The following is a 23,797-nucleotide window of genomic DNA, read 5'->3' on the forward strand; positions in this document are numbered from 1 at the left end:
TAGGGGTACACAGGTGGACTACATCTTGTGTAGACTGTGTAATCTGAAGGAGATCAGCGACTGCAAAGTAGTGGTAGGTGAGAGTGTAGCCAGACCGCATAGAATGGTAGTGTGTAGGATGACTTTGGTGGTGAGGAAGACAAAGACAGCAAAGGCAGAGCAGAGGACGAAATGGTGGAAGCTGAAAAAGGAAGAGTGTTGTATGACTTTCAAGAAGGAGTTGGTCAGGAGGTGCTTCCAGATGACTGGACAACTACAGCAAATGTGATCAGGGAGAAAGGTAGGCAGTCCTTGGTGTGTCATCTGGAAGGAAAGGAGGTAAGGAGACTTAGTGGTGGAATGAGGAGGTGCAGAAGTGGATCCAGAGAAAGAGGTTAACTAAAAAGAAGTGGGACTGAAGAAAGTAGACTGGAGTAGAGGGAAATGCAGCGCAAGGTGAAAGTAGAAGTGGCAAAGGCCAAACAAGGGGCTTACAATGACTTGTATGCTAGGTTGGACAGTAAGGAGGGGAGAGACTGATCTATACAGGTTGGCAACGCAAAGAGACAGAGATGGGAAGGACGTGCAGCAGGTTAGGGTAATAAAGGATAGGGATGGAAGTGTGTTGACAGATGCCAGTAGTGTGATGGGAAGATGGAAAGATTACTTTGAAGAGTTGATGAATGAGGAAAATGAGAGAGAACGAAGAGTAGAAGAGGTAGTCACCTCTTGTTGTGGACTAGGAAGTAGCAAAGATTAGTAAGGATGAAGTGAGAAGGGGCATTGAAGAGGATGAAGAGAGGAAAGGCACTCGGTCCTAATGATATATCTGTGGAGGTATGGAAGGGTCTGGGTTGAGGTAACAGTAGAATTTCTGACTTGGTTGTTCTACAGGATCTTAGATAGTGAGAAGATGCCTGAGGAATGGAGGGAGAAGTGTGCTGGTGCCCATTTTTAAGAACAAGGGAGACATTCAGAGTTGTGGCAACTACAGAGGAATAAAGAGCCACACAATGAAGCTATGGGAAAGAGTAGTTGAAGCTAGAATGAGGGCAGAGGTGAACATTTGTGAGCAGCCGTATGGTTTCATGCCAAAAAAGAAAAGAAAAAAAAGAGTACCACAGATGCAGTATTTGCTTTGAGGATGTTGATAGAGAAGTACAGAGAAGGTCAGAAGGAGCTGCATTGTCTTTGTAGATCTGGAGAAAGCTTATGACAGGCTGCCCAGAGAGGAACTGTGGTTTTGTATGAGGAAGTCTGGAGTAGCAGAGAAGTATGTTCAAGTGGTGCAGGACATGTATGAGAACTGTAAGACAGACGTGAGGTGTGCTGTTGGTAGGTGTGACGGAGGAGTTAAAAGTGGAGGTGGGACTACATCAGGGATCAGATTTGAGCCCCTTCTTGTTCGTTATGGTAATGGACAGGATGACAGGAATCTCCATGGACTATGATGTTTGATGATGACATTGTGATATGTAGTGAGAGCAGGGAACAGGTAGAGGAGAAGCTAGAGGTGTGGAGGTTTGCCCTGGAAAGGAGGGGAATGAAGGTTAGCCGTAGCAAGACGGAGTATCTGTGTGTGTGTGTGAATAGGAGGAACCCAAGTGGAAGAGTGAGATTACAGGGAGAAGAGACCAAGAAGGTGGAGAAGTTTAAGCATTTAAGGTCAACAGCCCAGAGCAATGGAGAGTGTGAAAAATAATTGAAGAAGTGTGTGCAGGCAGGCTGGAACGGGTGGAGAAAAGTGGCAGTTGTGATGTGTGATAGAAGAGTTTCAGCTAAAATGAAAGGAAAGGTTTATAAAACTGTGGTGAGACCAGCGATGTTGTTTGGTCTGGAGACAGTGTCACTGAGGAAAAGACAGGAGGCAGAGCTGGAGGTGGCAGAGATGAAGATGCTGAGGTTCTTTTTGGGGGTGACTAGGATGGATAGAATCAGGAATGAGTTCATCAGAGGGACAGCACATGTTGGAGGCTTTGGAGATAAGGTCATAGAGGCCAGACTGAGATGGTTTGGACATGTCCAGAGGAGAGCTGCCTTTCCAAATGTCAGGCAGGAGGTCTAGAGGAAAAAGAGGTTTATGGATGTAGTTAAAGAAGACATGAAGGTAGTTGGTGTGAGAGCAGAGGATGCAGAGAACAGGGTTAGATGGAGGCAACTGATTTGCTGTGGTGACCTCTGAAGGGAAAAGCCGAAAGGAAAAGATCTGCTAATGGCATCTCTAATTTCTTATGTCATACACGATTGTTTTGTCCCTCACGTCTGCTGCTGCGGCATCATCACTTCACCTCCCTCACTGGGCAGTTATGATTAAGAGACCACTCCAGTGTGGTTCGCAGTCCAGTGATTGGCGTGGAGAGGGAGAAGATTTTTAGGAGGTGCTAAAGAATCATTTGTATGCCTTCTGTATGGTGACTGACGGCACACATAAAAGCGGGAGCTCCTTAGAGCATCTTTCAAGAGTGCTTTTGCTCCAGGTTTATAGCTCAGAATCTAAATGTGTCTTTAAGTGTCACCTTTTTAAAGGCCAACAGGGGCTACTCTACCAACTACATAATAATGTCTGCTCACTTTCAAGTAAATTTGAAAATTGCTACCTCTAATTTCATATACTACCTCAAAGCAGTTTACAATCTTGAAAGCCGAATAAAACTCTACATCATGTTCTCTCTTTACTAGCCCATATAGATTAAAGCCAAAAAGAAACACTTTAAAATCTGACATTCAACATACCAAATGTTTGATCTAATTTGTGTTGAACTTTGTTCTTATTTAACTTAGACAATTTTTTCTTGTGTGTGCGTGTTTTGTAGATTGCGGAGTGGGAAGAGATGCAGCTCGATGAGCAGGTTAACTTTAACAACTGCAAGATTGACCCTGCCCCATTCCAGCTGGTGGAGCGCACATCACTACATAAGGTATGGTTCTAATTACAATTATTCCAATGTGAGCTATTAGAGCAGCATTCAGGTAGTGACTGAAAACCGAAATCGAAATGACAACATACTTAACTCATTCACTCCCAGCCATTTTCACAGAAGCAACCCCCTTCGTTCCTGGCTGTTTTACTGGATTTTGACTGATATTGCAAGGTCCACAGAATATTGTTTTCTGTTACTATTAAAAAATGTAACCTACCAAAGGAAAGATTAGAGTCTCTTCTTTCATAAGGGAAAAAAAATATTTTTGTCTGTTTCTTTTTTGCAGCAATTAGCATTAGAATATAGCCAAGTTTCATCATCATTCACAAATCTGTGAATATCCAGAAGGGGAAAGAGCTTTTTGCAACATGGCCCCGGCTGATCTCTTGTACTCTGCTCCCACCTGCTGGCCGTGTTTGTAATAACTACCATAGCTTCAACAATTTATTCAGTTCAGAGGCTGCATCAAAGCCTTCTGTATGCTCTAGCATAAATAAATAAAAAACATAAACGTGTAAATACTTTCTTGGGACACTGGTAATATTTACAATGGAGCAAATGAATTAAGGGGCCTGGTCCCTCCGTCGGCTTGTTACTAGGGCTGGGCGGTATGGCCCAAAAAATTACCTTGATTTTTTTTTCCTTTTTTTCCCCCCCCTCCAGTCATTCAGGTTGATTACAATTTTAATCTAATAAACCCAACAGACATTTATTTAAAGGTTTCATTTATTCAGGACATTACACATTTACTTTGTAAATACAGAACATAAATTGTCTCAGTATCTTTCAAATCCTTTACCTTCATCCTGACTTCAGTTAGCTGTTTGATGTAACATGTTGCTTGGGTTGATTGTGTTTTCTTTGCAGTGTGCTGTAGAAAACACTCTTTCAAAACGTGCACACACGATCATGTAGTGTTTCCAAACATGCCACCTGCTAATTATTTGTGGGTTGCAGCTGTGGCAGTATCTAATGTCCTCCATTCAGAATACTACCTTCTCTCTGTCCTTTGTTGTCTGTGTGCTGGGTTGATACCTTTTAAACATTTAAGAGAGCGATCCCGCATGCTATCCATCTCCTCCCTCTACTGCACACTCCTAAAAGCTAACACCACACACAATCTCCTTCAGCATAATAAATACGGCCCAGTACAACTTCCAATGCTGTTTACAGACATGCATGGTTATGCTCTTTATGCACTGTTATTGTACTTGTGGCGTTCGCTGTTCTCCTTTTTGACCTTTCTGCAGCAAGACAACTTTTTTCTCTCTCTCTCTCTTATGCCTTATTTTTCTTTTCCTTTCTTTGGCCTGCTTAGTTTGTCACTTTGCTTTGTGTGTCCTCAACCTCATTTAATGATAAGGATATGTGTAGTGAATGTAGCTTATTTGCTGACACAGAGGCGATGCTGAGCAGATTACAAACTTTGCTTCCTTGCATGGAAACTATTGTAAAGTTACTGCAGTCATAATACAGTAGCTTCTTGACTTGAACAAAAATATTTACAGAGGGTTAGTTGTTTAAGACATAATTCAATTCATCTACATTTGTGAATTTGTAAGTTTGAACATACCATTGGTTATCACTATACTAGATTAACTCATTCACTCATAGCCATTTTCACGGAAGCAACCCCCTTATTTTACTGTATTTTGACTAATTTTGCAGTTAAGTTTCATCATTATTCACATTCCTGTTAAACACTGGCAAAAAGAGCTTGTTGCAACATGACCCTGGCTGATCTTTTATACTCTGCTGCCACCTACCATTGTTTTAAACCACGCATTCATGCCTTCTGGTTGCTCTTGCGTTTAAAAAAACAACAACCATAAAAACATATAAATAAGTTTTTGGGAGTGAAGGACAAAGTATTTATTTACACGTTTTTGGGGTTTGTATGAGGTAATGCAGTAGTAAAGTCATAATTACATTAAGTATTTGTATTAACACTTTAAGGTCATAAATATACAACAACAAATAAAAGGAAATAAAAAAACAACAGTAACTGAGCATCCTTAGCCAAGAATACCTCCATGTATTCTTACGCTCCTGTGGGCAAACTAGTTGATTGTGCACTGTGTATAACTTATGTCGTGAACTGGTAGTGTTACCATATCGCGCAGGTTAGTTGTGTCCAAACTTGGCTGCTTTTGTTAGGTTCAATGAAGCCTGAAAATTCGGTGGGTGACGTGCAGCCAACAAACATCACTCGACATGTGACAACAAATGTCACAAGAAGGCAAGGGACAGAAAAGCTGACTCTGAACATTTTGGGTCTTTGGCGCTTGAAATAGCACCTTGACAATGCTCTGGAATGAGAATAGCATTTCTAAACTAAAAGTCCCAGTTACAGTAGTTTTATAACCTATGATCATTCGGTGCTGAATGATTGTAGAGTGAGCTAGTCACCCCATAAAAAAATACAAAATATCATTGAGTATACACAACAGTATATTCTCTGATGGGAAATCAGTTACATATGCTTGGCCCAGGCTTGAAAGCAACAGCCAGAGCCACAGTTTACTTAACAACACAGTGGGATCTAATTCAAGTATCCCCAAATGCCTCCTCTGCTTCAACAGAAAGTGCAATTAAGAACTAAAAAGATGTGGAAGGAACAGCATCAGACCAGCAACCTATCTGAACTGCCAGTAAAGTTTTTGACCTGGTGCTCTCTCTATTGCTTTCAGCAGGATGCAAGAACCTGCAGTGAGGGGAAGATTAAATGCAACGTTAATGATCCTTGTGGGAAAGCAAAATATTTGCTTCAGCCAATGCAGCACTAATAAGTCAGAGTTTGGAAGTGAAAAACAGGCTTGCGTAAGCAAGTTTTCAAAACTGGATCAAAGCGGTATTCGTTGTAGGTAACAGGCTGCGGTCACATTTCTTTGCTGGCATTGGATACTCGAATATTTTGCCAATAGAATACCTTACATGTCTGTAATCATATTTTTTATGACTCATACTTTATGAGCGCTGAGGTCCTCTTTAGTTCACTAATGTCAATCATGTCTTTTATTGAGTGCTCTGACAACGATGACAGTATTTCAGGCTCCTGTGTTCTGCAAATCATTTGTTTTTGTTGATTTTTAAAGCCTACCGTACACCCCTGTAGTCTTCTAATACTATGAATGTTATTCGGTGGTCCCACAATTTGACTAGCAGTGTTTCAGTTTTACTGTTGGAGGATGTAACATTAAAGAGCAGATGCCGCCTTGCCTCTTACCAGATGTTTGCTATGTAGCATATGTTTGCTAAGTAGCATAAAGGAAAGGGAGAAGGTGTTTAAGCGTCAGTAGACGTCTCCACTTTAAATCATGTTAGCTAATCCTCATTCCGATTCTGTTATTGTTTTGTTTTGAGTGCATTGTTTGATCTTTCACCGATAACCTTTCCTGATTCATGGTTGGCTTGGAACTGTCTCGGTCTTTAAATTGACTGCGTGAAACACAATGTCTGTCACGCTGAAGTGATCCAATTTTGTTGAGATTTTATTTGAATGGCTCCAACTTTGGACATGATGGCTTTTTTTCAAATAGGACTATTCACACCTGAGGTTTTATTTTTTTTAACTAAAGATAAAGGATGACTCAAGTAGCGGTCGGTCCCTTTTTGACCCATAATTGGGTTGTTGTTTTTTTTACCCAACCGTTTTTGCAGGGCAGGCAACAATAAAAGCAATGGAAGCACACAGGTTAAAAAAAACATCCATCCATTACCAAAACCGTTTGTCCTCACAAGGGTCGTGGTTATGCTAGAGCCCAAATGATGAATTTAAATAAAAAATAAAAATCTGCCTAGAAAAGCTTCTTTTTTTTTTTAAAGGAAGGTTTTGAGTCCTTTATTAAAAGCTTATACTTTCTGTGGAGGTCTGAGATGAAAACATTTTGGAATTAGACCCAGAGGACAAAAAGTTATTTTCGGCCTCTTCTGCAGCCTGTTGTGAACGAGAATCATTTTAGACAATGCTGTCATCGTAATAAAATTTAAAAGATTGTATTTGCGTAAAAAAATTGCCTGTTGTGCTGCTTTTAGAATGTTTCTCATGTCTGCTGCTGTCTTCCTTCCAGACACACACCATCTTCTCCCTGCTGGGCCTGGACCACGCCTACGTCACGAGTATTGGACGTCTCATTGGGGTGGTTTCCCTTAAAGAGGTAAGAACATTGTTGCCTCTTATTCCTTGTATTTTCAATCAAACTTTACATTCCTTTGTGCTAAAAGTCTTGACTGCCATCACTAACCAGCACAATGCATACGAGTTTCATAATTGCAAAATTACAGGCGCGCACACACTTCAGTCAAAATGACAGACTCCTCCTTCTACTTATGTAAAGTGACAAACAAAAGGCTTCTTGATACTGCCATCTCATTGAAATGTCCATTTTCTGTCAGTCTGCACACCCTCCCTCACTAATTTCCTCCACCCCACCTCACACTCTTTGTGAATTGGCCAGAAAGTGGAGAGAGGATTGTTAGCTAAGTGCAGCGCTATTTGTCCGCGACATTTAGGTGTTTTTGTTCTGTGTTGCACCAGCAGACAATAGCCCGTCCAAAGCAGATAAAGCCCAGGCTCTCCCAGCCTGACACTGTGTCACACAGACATGCTGTTATATCACTGCTCTGTCCATATGGGAGTGAAGACATGCTTTTGTTCACATGTTTATAATTGGGAGGGGCTCATTGGCTGTTATCAGTAAAATGTAAAACCTCCAACAGTCAAGTTACAAACATGCAGTGCTAAACAAATGTATTAGGCTTCCTGTCATAAAAATAAGAAATCACAAATACAGTATGCTCATGGTTCGGTACCCATGTATTTGCATATGTGCAGATTTTTTTTTTTTCAATATGAATATAATTTTTAACAGCTTTTTGTTTTGTTTTTTCATGCGTTTCATGTGAAAAATGCACAAGGGCTCTATTGTGGTAAGGAACACAGCGAGTGAGACGGCAGAAATGAAGAACTCCCGGCCAATCAAAGTGACTCTGCTCATTAATCCATTGAAACTCAGTTTGGAGAAAGGCACCTATCCCAAACAAATCCCCCTCCTCGCACCCAAAACCCATCACAATGCATTTCAATTATAATTATATAATTGTATGCGGATGTTTGCTGTTTGCTATTTGCAGACCAGCCCGGTCCCTATCACCTGTGAATAGTGAGGCTCCAATGTAGCATCAATAATTCATTCACTCCCAGCCATTTTCACTGAAGCAACCCCCTTCACTCCCGGCTGTTTTACTGGATTTTGACTGATTTTGCAAGGCCCACAGAATATTGTGTTCGATTGCTATAAAAACATGGAACCTACCAAAAGAAAGATTAGAGTCTCTTCTTTCATCAGGAAAAAAATATATACTTCTATCTGTTTTGCAGCAAATAGCATTAGAATATAGCTAAGTTTCATCGTTATTCACAAATCTGTTTAAAACAGTGGGGGAAATAGCTTTTTGCAACATGGCCCTGGTTGATCTCTTATATTCTGCTGTCACCTAATGGCCATTTTTGTAATTACTACCATTGCTTCACCCTCAAAGGCTGCATCAAAGCCTTCTGTACGCTCTACAGCACGTGTCCTGCATGTTTTCGAGCTAGCTGATTAGCTTGAATATGAATCAGCTGTGTTGAACATGGGAAACCTCTAAAACTGTGGTGTAAAAGTCTGGTCATGTTTTAGAGTTTTCCCACGTTCAACACAGCTGATTCATATTTTAGCTCATCAGCAAGCTCTGCAGGAGCCTAATAATGATCCTGATCATTGAATCAGATGTGTTGGAGTAGAGAAACCTCGAAAACATGCAGACTCGAGGACCGGTCTTTGACACAGACACAAAAAACATATAAATACGTCATTGGGAGCATGGTAATATTTAAATACGTTTATACGTTTTTGGGAACAAATGAGTTAAGTGATTTAATGCAGACTCACTCGATGTTTTACCATTTTTAGGATGTGAACAAACTAAATCACAGATTTTACCCAAATTTGAAATGGATAAAATTTCTGTGTGAACTCTGAATGAAATAGTTTATTCATTTAAAACATTGCTTCACAAGCCAACATGTGACATTTGAAAACGGACAGAAAGCTTTCTGTGCTTTTTGAAATTTTCCAATGATGAGAGAAGTCAAATTGCTTTTTATATCCCGCTTTAGCTACACCAAAGGGTGCCCAAAGCGCTTTACAATTGAAGCCTCACATTCACTCACATACACACCAGTGGTCCATGCTGCCATGCACGGCGCTGCCAGGTCCACTGGGAGCAAATCTGGGTTCAGTGTCTTGCTCAAGGACACTTCGAAATAGTCACCAGGAGTGAGGATCGAACCCACAACCTCACGGGTGGGAGACGACCACCCTACCACTGAGCCATGCTCGTATCTACAAAAGTACAGTAATTTCTGGATTATAAAACGCTACTTTTTCACCCTGCGGCTTTTACAAAGGTGTACGGCTTATCCATCAGATCACAATAGGGGTGCACTATAAAGCAAGTGAGCCCAAATACAGGAGAGACAGAATGAGAGCGAGACAATTTGCGCCCTTATTATGGAAAAGAAAGTAGCGAGAACCCGGTGCGGTAACATTAAAACACCTGTGGCGTACAGTCTGGTGCGCCTTATAGGCCAGAAATTACTGTAGATACGAAAATAATAAAATGAAGTGAGGATGACCATTACTTTGTGATCATGAATTGAAAGCAGGAGTGGATTAGCTATTGAACAAGGTAGCAACACATCTTATGCCAGTTGACTACTCTGACGCAGCATCGGGTGCACTTGAGTCATATATAGAACACCTGGATTTAAAACTGTTTTAAAATTTAAAAAACTCCATCCAATAATCATCTTCACGTTCGCTCATTTTACTTATGGCACGCATTTCTCCACTGACGCTTAAGTATGTTCTTTGGCACCATTTGGGACACAATGCTTGTGACATAATCTTTTATATGTTAAGCATTAGCAGTGTAGACATTTCTTCTTCGACTTTCTCCTTCTCAATTTTTTCTGTCAAATCTCTTCAGCACACGGCATCAAGTCATTCTGACCTTATTTTCCTTACGTTGTAGCACACACTGCACTCTGATACTGATCTCCCCCACCCCACCCCACCCATTACCTCTCGGAGGAGACATTCTGGTGTAAAATATGAAAAACGCTTCTGTTCTCACCGTGTAGACTAGCATATGATCCTTAAACCGAAAGTAGATGCAATACAGCATAGTAAAAACGTTCATGATCTGTAGCAGCCATTTGCGTCTAACTGTCTTCGCAATAAAACTTACCAGAGGTGTGAATTTTTGCCTGATTACGTCATTTCCAACTTCAGCTCTTTTTAATCATTAATTACTAATAACATAAAATGTCAAATATTCACTTACTTGGAATTTGATGCTTGCAACACGTTCCAAAAAAGCTTGGACATAAATAGGCTTCCTCACACCCGTCGCCATGGTTGGGCCGTAGGGGTCTGTGCCCCCCCCCCCCCCCATTTGAGGCACGGATCCCTAAAAATTGTTTTTTATTATTTTTCATTGTAGCTAATTTTGTGTTTTAAAATACTAATGTTGAGTTGTTTTTCACTAAGACATAAAAAAATGAAGAAATAGTGGTGTGATTTTGTTTGATTGATGGCCAGTCTTATCTGCAACAGCCAATCACGGCCTTACTGAAAATAATGTTAGGTACGCTGGCTTATACATGACGAATATGTCAATGTTGACATGAGTCATGTAAATTTTCCCAAGTGAAGCTGCAAGTTTTTTTTGTTTGCTATTGTTTGTGGAAAGATATGTCTGTATAATGCGTACATAGTTTTAATGAAGGAATTCAGAGGACGCTGACGCACATGATGAGCGTACGGCAAGTGAAGGGGGACATACTACATTAGTGTCAGCAACTAAACAAACACGTGAAAAAAGAAACCACGGGAACCACATATCGTTTGGGCATCTAAAATGAGGTTGGAATTTGCTTTCCTTTTTTCTTTTTAATTCTGCTGCAGACACCGTTTAAACAGGTTGGCCCGTTGAAAGCGATATGTCAGCACATCCGCCATATTGGATGTGGCAATTGTATTTGCCATTAAATCGGCAAATAATTAGTAAGATTGAGTAAGAATGGGATCATACAATCAAAGGAAATGGTTCCTTATTAATCCCATGAGTTTTGGCTTGGTGATACATCTCCAAAGAGAAACTGAACAAGGCATCTTTACAAATAGCTTCACTTTGCCTCATCCAATATGGCTGCGGCGTCAACGTACTCACGACGGCGTTGCCGTCTACTCTGTGTTTATGTACTGTAAATGCTGTCTGTGATAATACTGGTCAGCGGGCGCCATTCAATGGATGGATGCACGGCAGTGCTACGTGAATTTATCCAAATATATGAGGAAGTTAATGCTGTCTGCAGGGTATTCATAATGCATTTCATTTGCCCCCCTTAAGCCTGGGCTCTGGCTTCCTGCTGTGTTATGTCCCCTTTCCTTTTAACAATACAGTGAGTAAATTGTCAACTTTTTTTTCGGCAAAAAGTCAACCGTGAAGTAGCAAGGGACCACTGTGCTCAAAAAGTGTTTGAAACTGATCATGCTAATCTTTGTGGAATTCTTTCCCATTCTTGCTTGATGTACAATTGGGTCTTCGATGTTGTACTTTGCGCTTCGTACTGCACCACTCATTTTCAATGGGAGACAGGTCTGGACTGCTGGCAGGCCAGTCTAGTACTCACACTTTCACTATGAAGCCACTCTGTTGGAACACAAGCTGAAAGTAGCTTTGAATTGTCTCACTGGAACAAGCAGGGACGTCTCTGAAAAGTCTTTTGAACTTGGCACTAACAATTTGGACTTTTTTATTGATTTTTCTCTTCCAGCAGGTATCCCAAGGACCTAGACTTGACTTCTGTCTGCTTTCTGTCCGTCCAGCTTCGCAAAGCAATCGAGGGTTCCGTGACGGTGAAAGGCGTGAAGGTGCGCCCACCCCTGGCCAGCTTCCGGGACAGCGGCACCAGCAGCAGTGAAAACGAGGCCACCGAGCTCCACAAGCTGTGGGATCGGCAAAAGAGCACGTCGCTGCCCGGTGACCTCACCCTGTCGGAGTCTGATGAAAAGTCCCAGTGATGCCCAGAAGAGGTGGAGGAAGCGTCAAAAGGGGACATTAGGAGGTCCGTAATCCCCCAAATCCTCAGGGCTTCGGATCAATATTTAATAGTGGAAAGTGTTCTCTTCTTCTCTCATTGTCCTTCACAAAAATCCACAGGGGAGCAGAACACATGACAACCTGCGTCGTCAAGTCTTTTCAAAAGGGATGTTCTTACGCAAACATTTTGTTCGTTTGAGTTGCTTGTAATGTCCGGACAAGCAGTCTTCCATTTGCTCTTCCACTGTGTACTGTAAGAAAGTGATACTGTATGCATGTTTGCATCGAAAGGCAGACATGCTGGATTATTTTTTCCCCCTATTGATGTGGCACACTGGAAAGGTGAATCGTTTCAAGATTATGGATGACGCAAGCAGTCATGCCCGATGTCCTGAAGCCATTTGAATAATGCACACTCCTTCCTTATGAGTAGTCACGCATATATGGTACACAAACACGGTTGTGGAAACGTCGGCCATCTAAATATAGCTCTTACCGATCAGAGAATGTTGAGAGGACGCTAGTGGAAGCAAGCGAGCAAGTGAAGGAGAGAACGAGTATCACGGAGCAAATGGTTGGCGCGAAAATGGAAGTTATCATTACGCAAGCAGCCGCTCTCGGCCTCCTCATCAATCCGTCTTTGATCGCCGTATTTGCTAACGGCCATGATTATTCCAAGCCCCGTAGCTGCATCTTAGAAAAATCCTGGGACCTGCACATTATAAATAAGAACAGAATGCAATCAAGTTCGAAACACGAAATGAAATCAAGAAGTAATCAATTGAAACTGCCGCTAAATGATTGCTCCACACGTGGCACGAAAAACACTTTTTGATTTGTCTTCCATGCGAATAACGACCACTGAAGATAAAATGCCATTTGCATGAGATCACATTTTTGACTGGCATACTCCGCCCATCGCACGGGTTCTATTTCTACTCAGATGTTTTTAAAGGAGATGGGGATCATGACTGTCATGTCAAATCATAATTTCATGTCTTAACTAATCTTTAATATTCAACTATTCTCTTTCTAAGAGATTTGGGGGCTTTTTGTATAAAATTGTTGATCTTAATTTTATTCTTCTTCTGTCTTTTATTGTACTGTCTGAAACATTTCAAGTTTTTCTGACGACGGCCCCACACGCCATCATTGAATTTTGAAAGGGACCAACATGTTGGCGCTCTTCTTCACGTCATAGCTTTTGGCTCTGGGTGTGTTTGAGGAGCTCTACCGATTCTTCACCGTTGGGGAGATTTGGCCATATACGTTGCCATAGCAACCACAAGGCCCAAACAATATCTACGAAGCAGGCTTTCTTTTATTTCTACGTGTCTCATTGCATCATTCTGTCAGCCTTTTACCCTCATAAATGTTTAACAGCGATCATCAGTGACCACTCAGAAGAAGATGCGTATTTATAAGTCTTTTCTTATGGGTTTCTTTTCTTATGGCTGATCTTAGTGTAGATAATCAAATTGTGCAATAACAGTCGTTCATCTCACGGTTGATTGATGACATGAAAGCAAAGATAACCTTATTTTTTTAAAGAAAACTTTAAAAGTGTAAAAAATGACTGCATACTGGAAGTGAGCCACGTGAGCTTGAGTCAACATTTGACTACTGACGAGGGAAGGTTTCCCCAAACCTTTTCGAACTCAAGTCAACTCGTTTAAGTTGTCAAGGAATTATTAAGTGAGTTCATGAAGATTTTTGTCTGTGTTTATTAACATGTTTTTGCTTGGCTTTTGGGAAACCTTCCCTGCCTGGTTTTATACTGTAGATCTTGTGTTGATTCATGCTGCATGGATGCGAGTTGACACTCGCGCAATGATGTGTGAGTGTGTTCATCATGGTCTTGTCAAGGTGGACCTTGATTTAAAACCATGCATCATTTTTGGGGGGTCTACCTTGAATCCACTTTTGAGGGCTCTTTTTTTTGGGGGGGGGGGGGGGGGTGGCATACACTGTAGAGCCCAAACCAGAGCGAGCAGAACAATGTCAAGATATTTTTCACAGTGAAAAATGCAGAAGTGTTTTGTATATCAGGGACAAATAAATGAGATTTTAACATGAAATTGTTGTCGTTTTGTTTTTTTATTAGATCCTTTCCAGCAACAAATCTTAAATGTAAACCAAAATGTCACATATTTGCAAAGTTTTGCTATTGCTGTCATTATCCACACAAATCAACCAACAATAGTCAAAGCACCACGGAAATAAGCTCTAAAACAATGTTGGACAAAAAAAATTTGTACAGCATCAGAATCATAACAAGAATTGAGATTGTAATCAACACAATAGAAGCTGAGATCTCGGCAGAACTTTTGAGTGTGTGTGTGTGGTCAAAGGTGAGCTTCGCTGCGGAAGGTGGGGCCGGCCACAGGGTCCCGCCCATCTGCAGAGTTGATCCGGCGGACACTCACCATCAGGACACCATCATTGTTAAAGGTTCCACAGATTGAAAGGGGGTTCATGTCCTTGGGGAACTGAGACTTGTGGGTAAATGTGTCACTGACGCTGCCGTCGTCCATCACCTGATGGACACACACAGAAGGTGGACATTGAAAAAGCTGAGGCGGATCAAATCAAAATCAAAACATTAATACAAAAAATAAACAAACCTTTATCAAAACTGACATTGGTCATTTATGAATTGTGTATGAAAAACTAATGTATCTACATTGGTGTAAAAGTATTAAACTAAACTCAAGTGGCCTTTTTTTAAATTAAACATCCACACCCTCAAAATGTCTGCGCTAGAGGTGTCAGGCAATTAATTTTTTTTAAACATAATTAATCGCATGACTTCAACGTGAAATTCTGCACATTTTTAAAATTGTAAAATACAACTTGACCCCAGTCTTCATAAATATATGCATTATTATTTAATTTATTACGGCTAAATTTTGACGTGTATGTGTCTGCTTCGTTGCAACTGGAATTCCCTCAGTACAGGCTTTCCAAGTAAGGGGTGGTTATTAATTGAATAATTATTATTTTTTAAATAGTAAAGGAACTATAAATTAACTCAAAATTAACACACTAATTTTGACACCCCTAGTCTGGACACATCCATGCTACTGTTGTTGCAATGTGACATATATTTTCAATCAAGCAATTGATTATTGTTGGTTCTGGATTGTTGGAATTCTTTGAAAACTTTATTAATCCCAATCAGATTTTTTTATTTACCACAAAATGATTGCTGTAGAACACACCCACACACACCTTCTGAGCATGAATGACGACGTGGTGGTTATACGCCATCACCACCACGTCATGCGGCTCAAACTGACTGACATCGGCAGAAATATAGTAGCTATCTCCCATACATTGCACACTTCCGGCACTGGTCTGGCAAACTGGCGCAGCACCGCCCACTGAAGCTGCAACACATTAGAAGACAGCAGGTAGGAAAACATACGGTAGTGTATATACATGTTCACCAGCCGGCTGCAGCATTAACTGAACTCATTATTTAACATGACTTTCTCAAAAGCATCATTCTTATCTACACGGAATATGGATAGTACCGTTGATGCTTCATTTGTAGTTTGTTGTTTCTACTTGCTTAAAACGCTCTTCATTCTGTAGGAATGTATCTGTTGGAGATCATATTAGAGGCACGATTGCTGAGCAGTTTAGAGCTGTCAAAATTAATCGATTAGTCAACAAGTAATCGATTATCACATTAACCGTCAAATATTTTACTAATGGAGTAATCGTTTGGCGCCATTTTTTTTATTTAAAATTGGCTAAATGCTGTCTGATTTGATTATCTTTGGTGTTTAATCAAAATAAGACATTTACTTTGGAAAACAATGACTGAACCAGTAACAGAACAACATCAACCCCCCCCCCCTTTTTTTATCACTACACGAATACAAAGTACGAAGTAAACACTAATCACTGTAAATAAAATAAACAGTAATCGGGGGGGACATTTTTTAATACACTTTAATGCCAAATTAAAATGAAACAAATTAGTTGATTAATCGATTCAATAATCGATAGATTAATCGATTCTAAAAAATATTCTATTGTGACAGCACGAGAACAGTTCAAACAAATCACGACATAAACCAGATAAACAGTCAAAAGTCTACACCCCCCTGTTCAAATGGCATGTTATTGAGATGCAGTATATATCAAATCATTGTGTTTTCTTCAGCTGGAAATGGGGCCTTAAGGCCCCAGGATAACGTGGAGGGAAATATGAACAATTCCAAATATCAGTCAAATGTCAAATGCTCAGGCTTCTACCAGGTAAAAAAAAAAAAAAAAAGTCAGGAAAAGCCTACTAGAACTGAAAAATGTATATAGTGTATAATAGAGACACTTTAAAATGTGGCAGGTGTGTGCTAACTCAAATTTAACATGTGTTTGAACGAAATTGGTTATTTGTGGACACTGCTACATTCCAGTTGTAAGAGGGGTGTATACTAGTGCAAACTCAGCTGTTTCTTCAGAGGGGGGAAAACTACATACATTTTTAAGTCACTTGAATTGTACAGCTGAATGGTAGAACATTTTTGAAAATATTACCATGGTCTCATTTTGTGTATCACAAAAACTTGGTATTTGAACAGGGGTGTGTAAACTTTTTTTTTATATACACTATAAGAAGTTTGTTTCATTGCAATGATTTTTTTTTTAACTAAGCATCATAATCATAGCCCATAGAAAATGTTTATTTCAAAATGAGTTTTTTTTTCCCCCCTTTCAGTTAATTTCCAAATATCGACGCCTTCTTAAAATAATAACAGAGTAAATGTTTTCAGATTTTTCAGGAAAAACAAAAAATGTAACCATTTGAATCACGAGAAGATGATTTAGGCAAATAATAATAATAATTTTTGCCCCAAAAATGACTGAGGCAATTATTCTAAGAGGGTGCTTGCCATGACTGCACAATGGATCTGGTAATTGCAGCAAAGCCTCACTGACAACTGTGAGCTTAATGGAAAATATTACTTTATTAAAAAAAATTCTTTCATAATTTCAAGATTGTGTTTATAGTTGAGACAAAGTAATTTAGCAACCTTGGAACAAATGTTTACTATTCAATTTGCTCCAGTAAGATCAGTCTATGTGTCGTTTCCTAAACGGCTGTTCGAACCCTACACATCATGTTGCTAGCAGCATCTGAGTTTCAGTCCGAGTATTGTACTGCATCCTTGTTTTCCCCACCCTTTGTATTTCCCTTTCGCTCTTAGTTCTTTATGAGGCCCAGTTGATGACGATCAGACATTCTGGGTCATTACTTCGACTCCTTCCTCCTACAGCTCAACTTCCTTCTAATGAAAAAAGTTATTATTTTCCAACATTGTGATGATGAAATAGTAGGGGGGTTGAGGCCTTGACATTTAGGCTTTATTATTTTTAAATAGGTTTCCCCCGCTAATTGGGACTCTAATTTTAATGAAATTCTCAATTTATTATCCTCATTATAATCGATCCAGCTTGAAATTTAACTCGGACATTAGTCAGTTTAATTGTGTTGCACATCACAAACAGAGAACCAGCTCACACACAGAGAGGCTTGGGATGGTCTGATCACTGCCTTGCTCAATGGCCCCTTGACAGCAGTTAGGAAAAGATTAGTTTCACTCCAACATTTAACTCATTCACTGCCATTGACTGCTATAGACGTCAAAAATTCATTTGAACTATTTCTATTTTAACATTTTTCCACTTTTTTTTTAACAAAAGTATAAAACCCTAGAATTTTTTTTGTATTAGAACAGATATAAAATGTGTGATTAATCGTGAGTTAACTAGTGAAGTCATGCGATTAATTACGTTTAAAAATTGTAATCGCCCGACGCCCCTATTTTAAAATATTTTTTCCTTTAAAAAAAAACATTATTAAAAATTACAAATATTTTATTTATTTGTATTAGGAGCATCAGGTGATTAATTTTTTTAATAGTAATTAATCACATGACTTCACTAGTTAACTCACGATCAATCACGCATTTTATATCTGTTCTAAATGTACAAAAAAAAATCTAGGTTTTCATACTCTTGTTAACGAAATAAATAAATAAAAATTAATAAAAATAGTTAAAAATAATTTTTGATGTCTATAGCTGTCAATGGCAGTGAATGCGTTAATAGCCATTTTCATTCGTTCACAACTGGACTTGAAATGTCTCCCTACATGCTGTATACTCGATAAGTCAAGCTTTATAACAGTAATGACCTCATTGTTATGGTGAACCTGTCGAAGTGCATCTATTGGATTGCACGTGCGCAACTCAGCAGACTTACCAGTGTGTCCATAAGAGGATCTGCCTTGCCTGCTAAACGGGTCCTGGCTAGCGAGCCCTCCCTGGCCCTCTTCACAAAACAGATGAGATGAATCGGGGGAATCAAGAAAAGGCTCTAAAAGAACATTCAACGAGTCCGCCGATCCAGCCCGCGAATGAAAACTACTGGCGGAGCTGTAACGGGCTGAGGAGCGATAGGAGGAAGACGATCGGCGACTAGAAGAAGTCCGTGACTCCATTTCACCAACAACACACTCTCACTCCAGAAAGAACATCTCCCGCTGGGGTGGCTTCTTTATAAAGCCCCAGTGCCTTGTGGGTTACTGGAGCACAACCACTGGCTCCATGGTCATCTTCTTTTAGCCATAGATGGCTAACAGGCCGAGCACTTGAGTGAAGAATGTAACGGACAAACTGATAAAGAGCAAGACCTCCGTGCGTTGAGGCCAGATGATACCTCTGGCATGTGCTCACAAATAGCACGCTGGACAGGAAGCAAGGGTCACGCCCTGCCTTTATCAATAATGCAAGAACATTTGAGTTGTGCTTACTGGCTAATAGAAAGGCAGAAAATAAATGAAGGGACTTCCTCCCAGTGAAAAAATATATATATTATGATAGACCCATCTCATTCACTGCCATTGACGGCTATAGACGTCAAAAATTCATTTGAACTATTTATTTTATTTCTTTTTTTCTTGAGAGAGAGCTCAGTATTGTCCATTCGGTAATCTTACCGATTCGACATGTCATCATCATTGCATCTCTTTCTTTTCTTTCTCTTTTTCTTTTTTTGGTATGTGCGTGAGTATGCGCATGTGCGTGCGTGTGAGTCTGTGCTCATTAATTCACCTAAAACCTATTAAAAATCCCATACCGTTCACCTAAACCGAATACTTCTGAAACTGAACTATTTCTATTAGTTTAACATTTTTTTCCACTTTTGCTAAAAAGAGTATGAAAACCTAGGGAACAAAATATTGTAAATTTAGAAGAGATTAATCGTTAGTTAACTAGTGAAGTCGTGATTAATTACAATTTAAAAATGTAATCGCCTGTCGAGCCTAATTAAAAAATATATATATTAAAAATAAGGGGCATTTAATCGTAATTAATCACATAATAATTGTATCTGTTATAAATGTACAATAAAAAATTCTAGGTTTTCATAAAAAATTAAATGAGCTGAAATAAATGTTAAACTAATAGAAATACTTCACATGAATTTTTGACGTCTATAGTCGTCAATGGCAGTGAATGAGTTAAAGGTGGGGTCATAAATTGTATTGTGCAGTTTAAAAAGGAAATATTAAAGCTTTTTCTACATCATGCATGCTCCACCAATGCCCAGATGAGTACGAAGAGCCCTGACTCTTTTACTCTGACCTATCAGCTTTTATCTTCCCTTTATAGTAGAATGTGCGGACCCTCACACTCCACAGTTTCTTTGGGGAGGGGAGGAGCGGAGATTTTCTTACCTCATGTCTTCGTTTGTCAACTGTGGCTGATTTACGATCGTGCACGTACTCGCAGCATGAACGAGCCTGATACAGATGCTGCAGTTACGCTTTGGGCCAGAGGTGGCAGTCGTGAGTAAAAAAAGTGACAAACCGCACAAACAATTCAAAACGGGCTCAACCCCCACTGTTCCCGTCAACATTGCGCCTGCCTTCAGCGACACGCCCCCAGCTCTGTGATTGGCTGGAGGTGTAAACATTGACTTTACTTCCAAAAGCGTCCCTCTTATGGCAAAACACAACAAAATAGCACAATGCAGGCTAGGGGGGGGCCGGGGGGGGGGCTGATTGATGACAACATCACCACCACATAAGCCCAGAGGTGTTAATTGAGAAGGATTTCATGTGTATGCATCCAGTGTTTATCAAGTGTTTATTTCTGAGTGAAAACTTTGGACCCTGCCATTAAAATGAATTACATTGTGGATGCAAATGGACTCGCTGGGGTTTGTGCAAGAAGTGTGTTTGTACAGGTCAAGTCCAACATTTCGAACATTTAAAATGACAATAAAACAAAAGAGCAAAATGTCACAATTGTGTCAAAAACAAATGACAAACAGAGACATTTTAAGTTATTCCACAAAACAAGGATGAAATTAAACTGTTTTCGTTCTTACTGTTTGAAATGGAATCGGATGAAGCAACTGCTTATCTAGTCCGAGCCCGATTTTACCTCACTTATTACTTTAACTGCCTTTAAATGCCTTAACAAAAATGTTACTTTCAACCACTTTTTTATTATTCCTCCCTTGTATATTTAGCAAAAAAGATTTTTTGAATGCAATTTCTTAAATTGACAAATAGTTGTACTTCTTTTAATGTTTTCTCTCAAGAACATTCCACAAAAACACTCCACAGATCCAAATGCACATACTTTTGAGTTTTGTGCGAGCATAATGTTTAGATTTTAAATTTAAATTCCCCTCTCAAATAATAACCTTCCTCTCTTTCTGAAAATCATTTTTGTATGTTGCCGGGCAGCATTTTAGCATTTGCCCTATACTGTACATTATTTGACCAGTTTTAAAATCTACCAGGTCCCTAAACTTTAGTGTGCGTGATTTTAAAAATAGTTTATCGGTGTGTTCAAGGTACCCTACATGATTTATTATTCTTATGGCTTTTTTTTTTTTTTTTGCAGTGTGCATACTGACTGTATTGTGGTTTTGTAGGAATTACCCCAAACTTCTACACAGTAATATTAATGAACAATACAAAAATATACATTGTTTTGTCGCCAAGAATCACACCCGAAACCCGTACAATTTGAACGTTATTAATCCTCAGTATTATTTGTGTATTTATTTTACGGTTTCCAAACAACATCAGTTTGGTTTTATTCAGATTTACTGAAAGTTTGTTTAAGTCAAACCATGTTTTAGGTTTATTTAATTATTTGGTCACCACCTCCACAAGCAGCTGCAGGTTGTCCCCAGAATAGAAAATGTTTGTGTCATCTGCAAATAGCATAAACTTTAAGATTTTCGAGACCATACAAATGTCGTTTATATACATAATAAACAATTTTGGTCCTAAAACCGACCCTTGTGGGATTCCACAAGTAATATCCAGTTGAGTCGATTTGTGATTTCCCATTTGTACACATGGATTCCTATTCTTATACCAGTTAAGTGTAGCTCCTCTAATTCCACATTTTTCAAGTTTCCTAACTAGTACATGATGATCTATTGTGTCAAATGCTTAAAAAAAAAAATCTACAAACACTCCTACTGCGTATTTATTTGGTCCAGAGAACTGGTTATTTCTTCCATAAGCTCCATTAATGCCATTGATGTGGATCTCTTTTTTGGTCTGAATCCATATTGACTCTCATTTACCAATTCATAATTTTCAATGAAATTATCTAGTCTATTTGCAAAAGGTTTTTCTAAAAATTTTGAGAATTGAGAAAGTAGAGAGATCGGCCTGTAATTAGTCCAATATCTCCCCTTGCAGATGATGCAATAGGCAATGGGGTGCCGTACGAGTGCTATTTTTAGACCGCGAGGTCACGTGACGTCAGCAGCGTCAACCGGAAGGGGGTCAACATAGAGGCGCTAAAATGGCTTTGTCAGTGTTGTTCGGACTTGTCTTGCTTACCGCCTGATTTAAAAAAAAAGTTTGCCTTTCATATAAATGGTGGCATGGTGTTAAAGGTTAGCTTGTTGAAACTGGAGAATGTCAGTTTGCCCTTTTTCCCCTCACAAATAAGTCATGTCATGAATGCTAATATTATGCTAACACAAAGCTAAATTTAAGAAAGGTAATAAAAAAAGATTTGTCGAATCATGAGCAAGTGGGTAGGGGTGAATAATCTAAACGTAGACTAACCAAATCAGACAAAAAAAGAAACAAACATAAAACTCAATTTATGTAGATAGACAATAAAATGGAATCTAATGTTGTGCAGACAAAACAGCAATGAAATCTTATGAGGCGTAAAATAAATACAAAGAGAACTGCAGTCTCACGCAGACGTTTCTTCTGTAGTCAGGTCCAGTTCCAGACGACCAACATCTCACATTTCTATCAAACTTTTGCAAAGTTGTCCTTGTTTTGTGTCGTTGCCCTCCAGTGAGTATGCAAAGGCAGCCTCAGGCAAGACAACAGATGGGATGAACAGTTGGGAGAAAAAGCAGAGGGACAAAATGTTTTTGAAAACAATCAATTCATTACACATTGCTCCAGATCTGCCAGGTGTCACCAACTCGACAGTCACAACGGCTGATCTCTCCTTGGTCAGAATTGATCATTGTGGGTCAACACAGTGATCAATTTGGGTTGTAAAGATATTGATAATAAAGACAGTTGATGCAAAATCGATTCGTCAATCACTGGTATTTTTTCCGTACAAGACAGCGGTTGGAAACCTTTTTTTATGCCACAGACCAGTTTCATATTGGGAGATATTTTGATTTAATTTGAGGTTTTTGATCATTTTATTTCATATTCCACCAAACCACGTGTGCGTGTTGCGCTTTGAAATCATCTCCTCCCGATATTACCAACCCCTCCCCCTCCCAATCAGGCAAATGGATGCAAGCTCACATCCACGTTGTCATGAAAAAATGAAATATACTCCCGGCTATGTACTTATGTCCACCTTGACAGTATGCTTGCTCACTGATTGCTGTCCCTTGCCCTTGTAATAGCGGAATAACGATAATGTCGCCATGTCAGTTAGCTCATCACAGCTTTTATGGCGTGGACTGCTTGTATGGAGTCTACCCATGAGTCAGTGGGGTTGAAACCGCTCCGCTTAGGAATGTTTGGAACCATCCTCACAGTATGTCCAATGTTTAACCAGAATGATCGTGAGTCCAACATGAAAATAGGATTAGCTTTTTAGCTTGCTTGTAACTTGTTAACTCCACAAGCGAGGCAAAGCTTGCTGGCTTTAAAATAAGGCAGTCAGTGCATAAATCATTGTTTCACATAACCACATTAACTTGTACAAGATAAGAATTGCATGCTGGTTTAATGTAAACAAATATATAGTAACGGCATACTTTGTATTTTATTTTTTATTTGTAGTTGTCTGTGAATTTTTTTATTTTTTGTTTGGTGTGCTATTAAATATTAAATATCTATATATTTTATTTATTTATTTCTGCGGGTGTTGGGGGGGGGGGGGGGATTGCATTCTGCACCTTCGCCTAGGGCACCAAATCACTTAGGCCCTGCGCCAAACACAAGATTCAGATTGTGTTCTGACAATTTACCTATTATGAGCGAGGCGGGGCGCAAATTTCGTCGGATCCTGGTTCTCGTTATCTGCACGTTTGACAATTTGGCAGACCCGCCTCCGCCAGGCTCGGCGTGTTGGCACAGAATAGAGAGCGTTGCCAGAGCGATCCAACGGAGTGACAATTCCGTAGTAGGAAATCGTTCTAAACTTAAGCTTAGCTTATGCTTGATGCATTCAGCAACCTATCCGCACGGAAAACATGGCGGA

The 23,797-nt window shown here is 39.6% G+C and overlaps 2 protein-coding genes across 7 annotated transcripts in view; one reads left to right on the forward strand and one right to left on the reverse strand.

Annotated features, from left to right (window-relative positions):
* LOC147170457 (chloride channel protein 2-like) overlaps positions 1-13,125 on the forward strand; it is a 104,376-nt gene extending 91,251 nt beyond the window's left edge. For all 6 annotated transcript variants that reach the window (XM_086080597.1, XM_086080598.1, XM_086080601.1 and 3 more), the window contains 3 exons: positions 2,793-2,897; positions 6,971-7,057; positions 11,837-13,125. In XM_086080597.1, coding sequence (XP_085936723.1) covers positions 2,793-2,897; positions 6,971-7,057; positions 11,837-12,031 — 387 coding nt within the window. In that variant the 3' untranslated portion in view covers positions 12,032-13,125. The remainder of the gene's footprint in view (positions 1-2,792; positions 2,898-6,970; positions 7,058-11,836) is intronic.
* Positions 13,126-14,395: 1,270 nt separating this feature from the next.
* On the reverse strand, positions 14,396-18,567 carry hspb12 (heat shock protein, alpha-crystallin-related, b12). Its single transcript, XM_086081402.1, has 3 exons — positions 18,327-18,567; positions 15,282-15,439; positions 14,396-14,587 (listed from the first exon to the last, which is right to left on the reverse strand). Exons 1-3 carry the CDS (start codon positions 18,562-18,564, stop codon positions 14,396-14,398), a joined length of 588 nt encoding a protein of 195 aa, XP_085937528.1. The 5' UTR covers positions 18,565-18,567.
* Positions 18,568-23,797: the final 5,230 nt, after the last annotated feature.

Source organism: Leptonotus elevatus, chromosome 7 (assembly GCF_054856555.1).
Source record: "Leptonotus elevatus isolate MCC_2025b chromosome 7, RoL_Lele_1.0, whole genome shotgun sequence".
In the NCBI taxonomy this organism is placed as follows: Eukaryota; Metazoa; Chordata; class Actinopteri; order Syngnathiformes; family Syngnathidae; genus Leptonotus; species Leptonotus elevatus.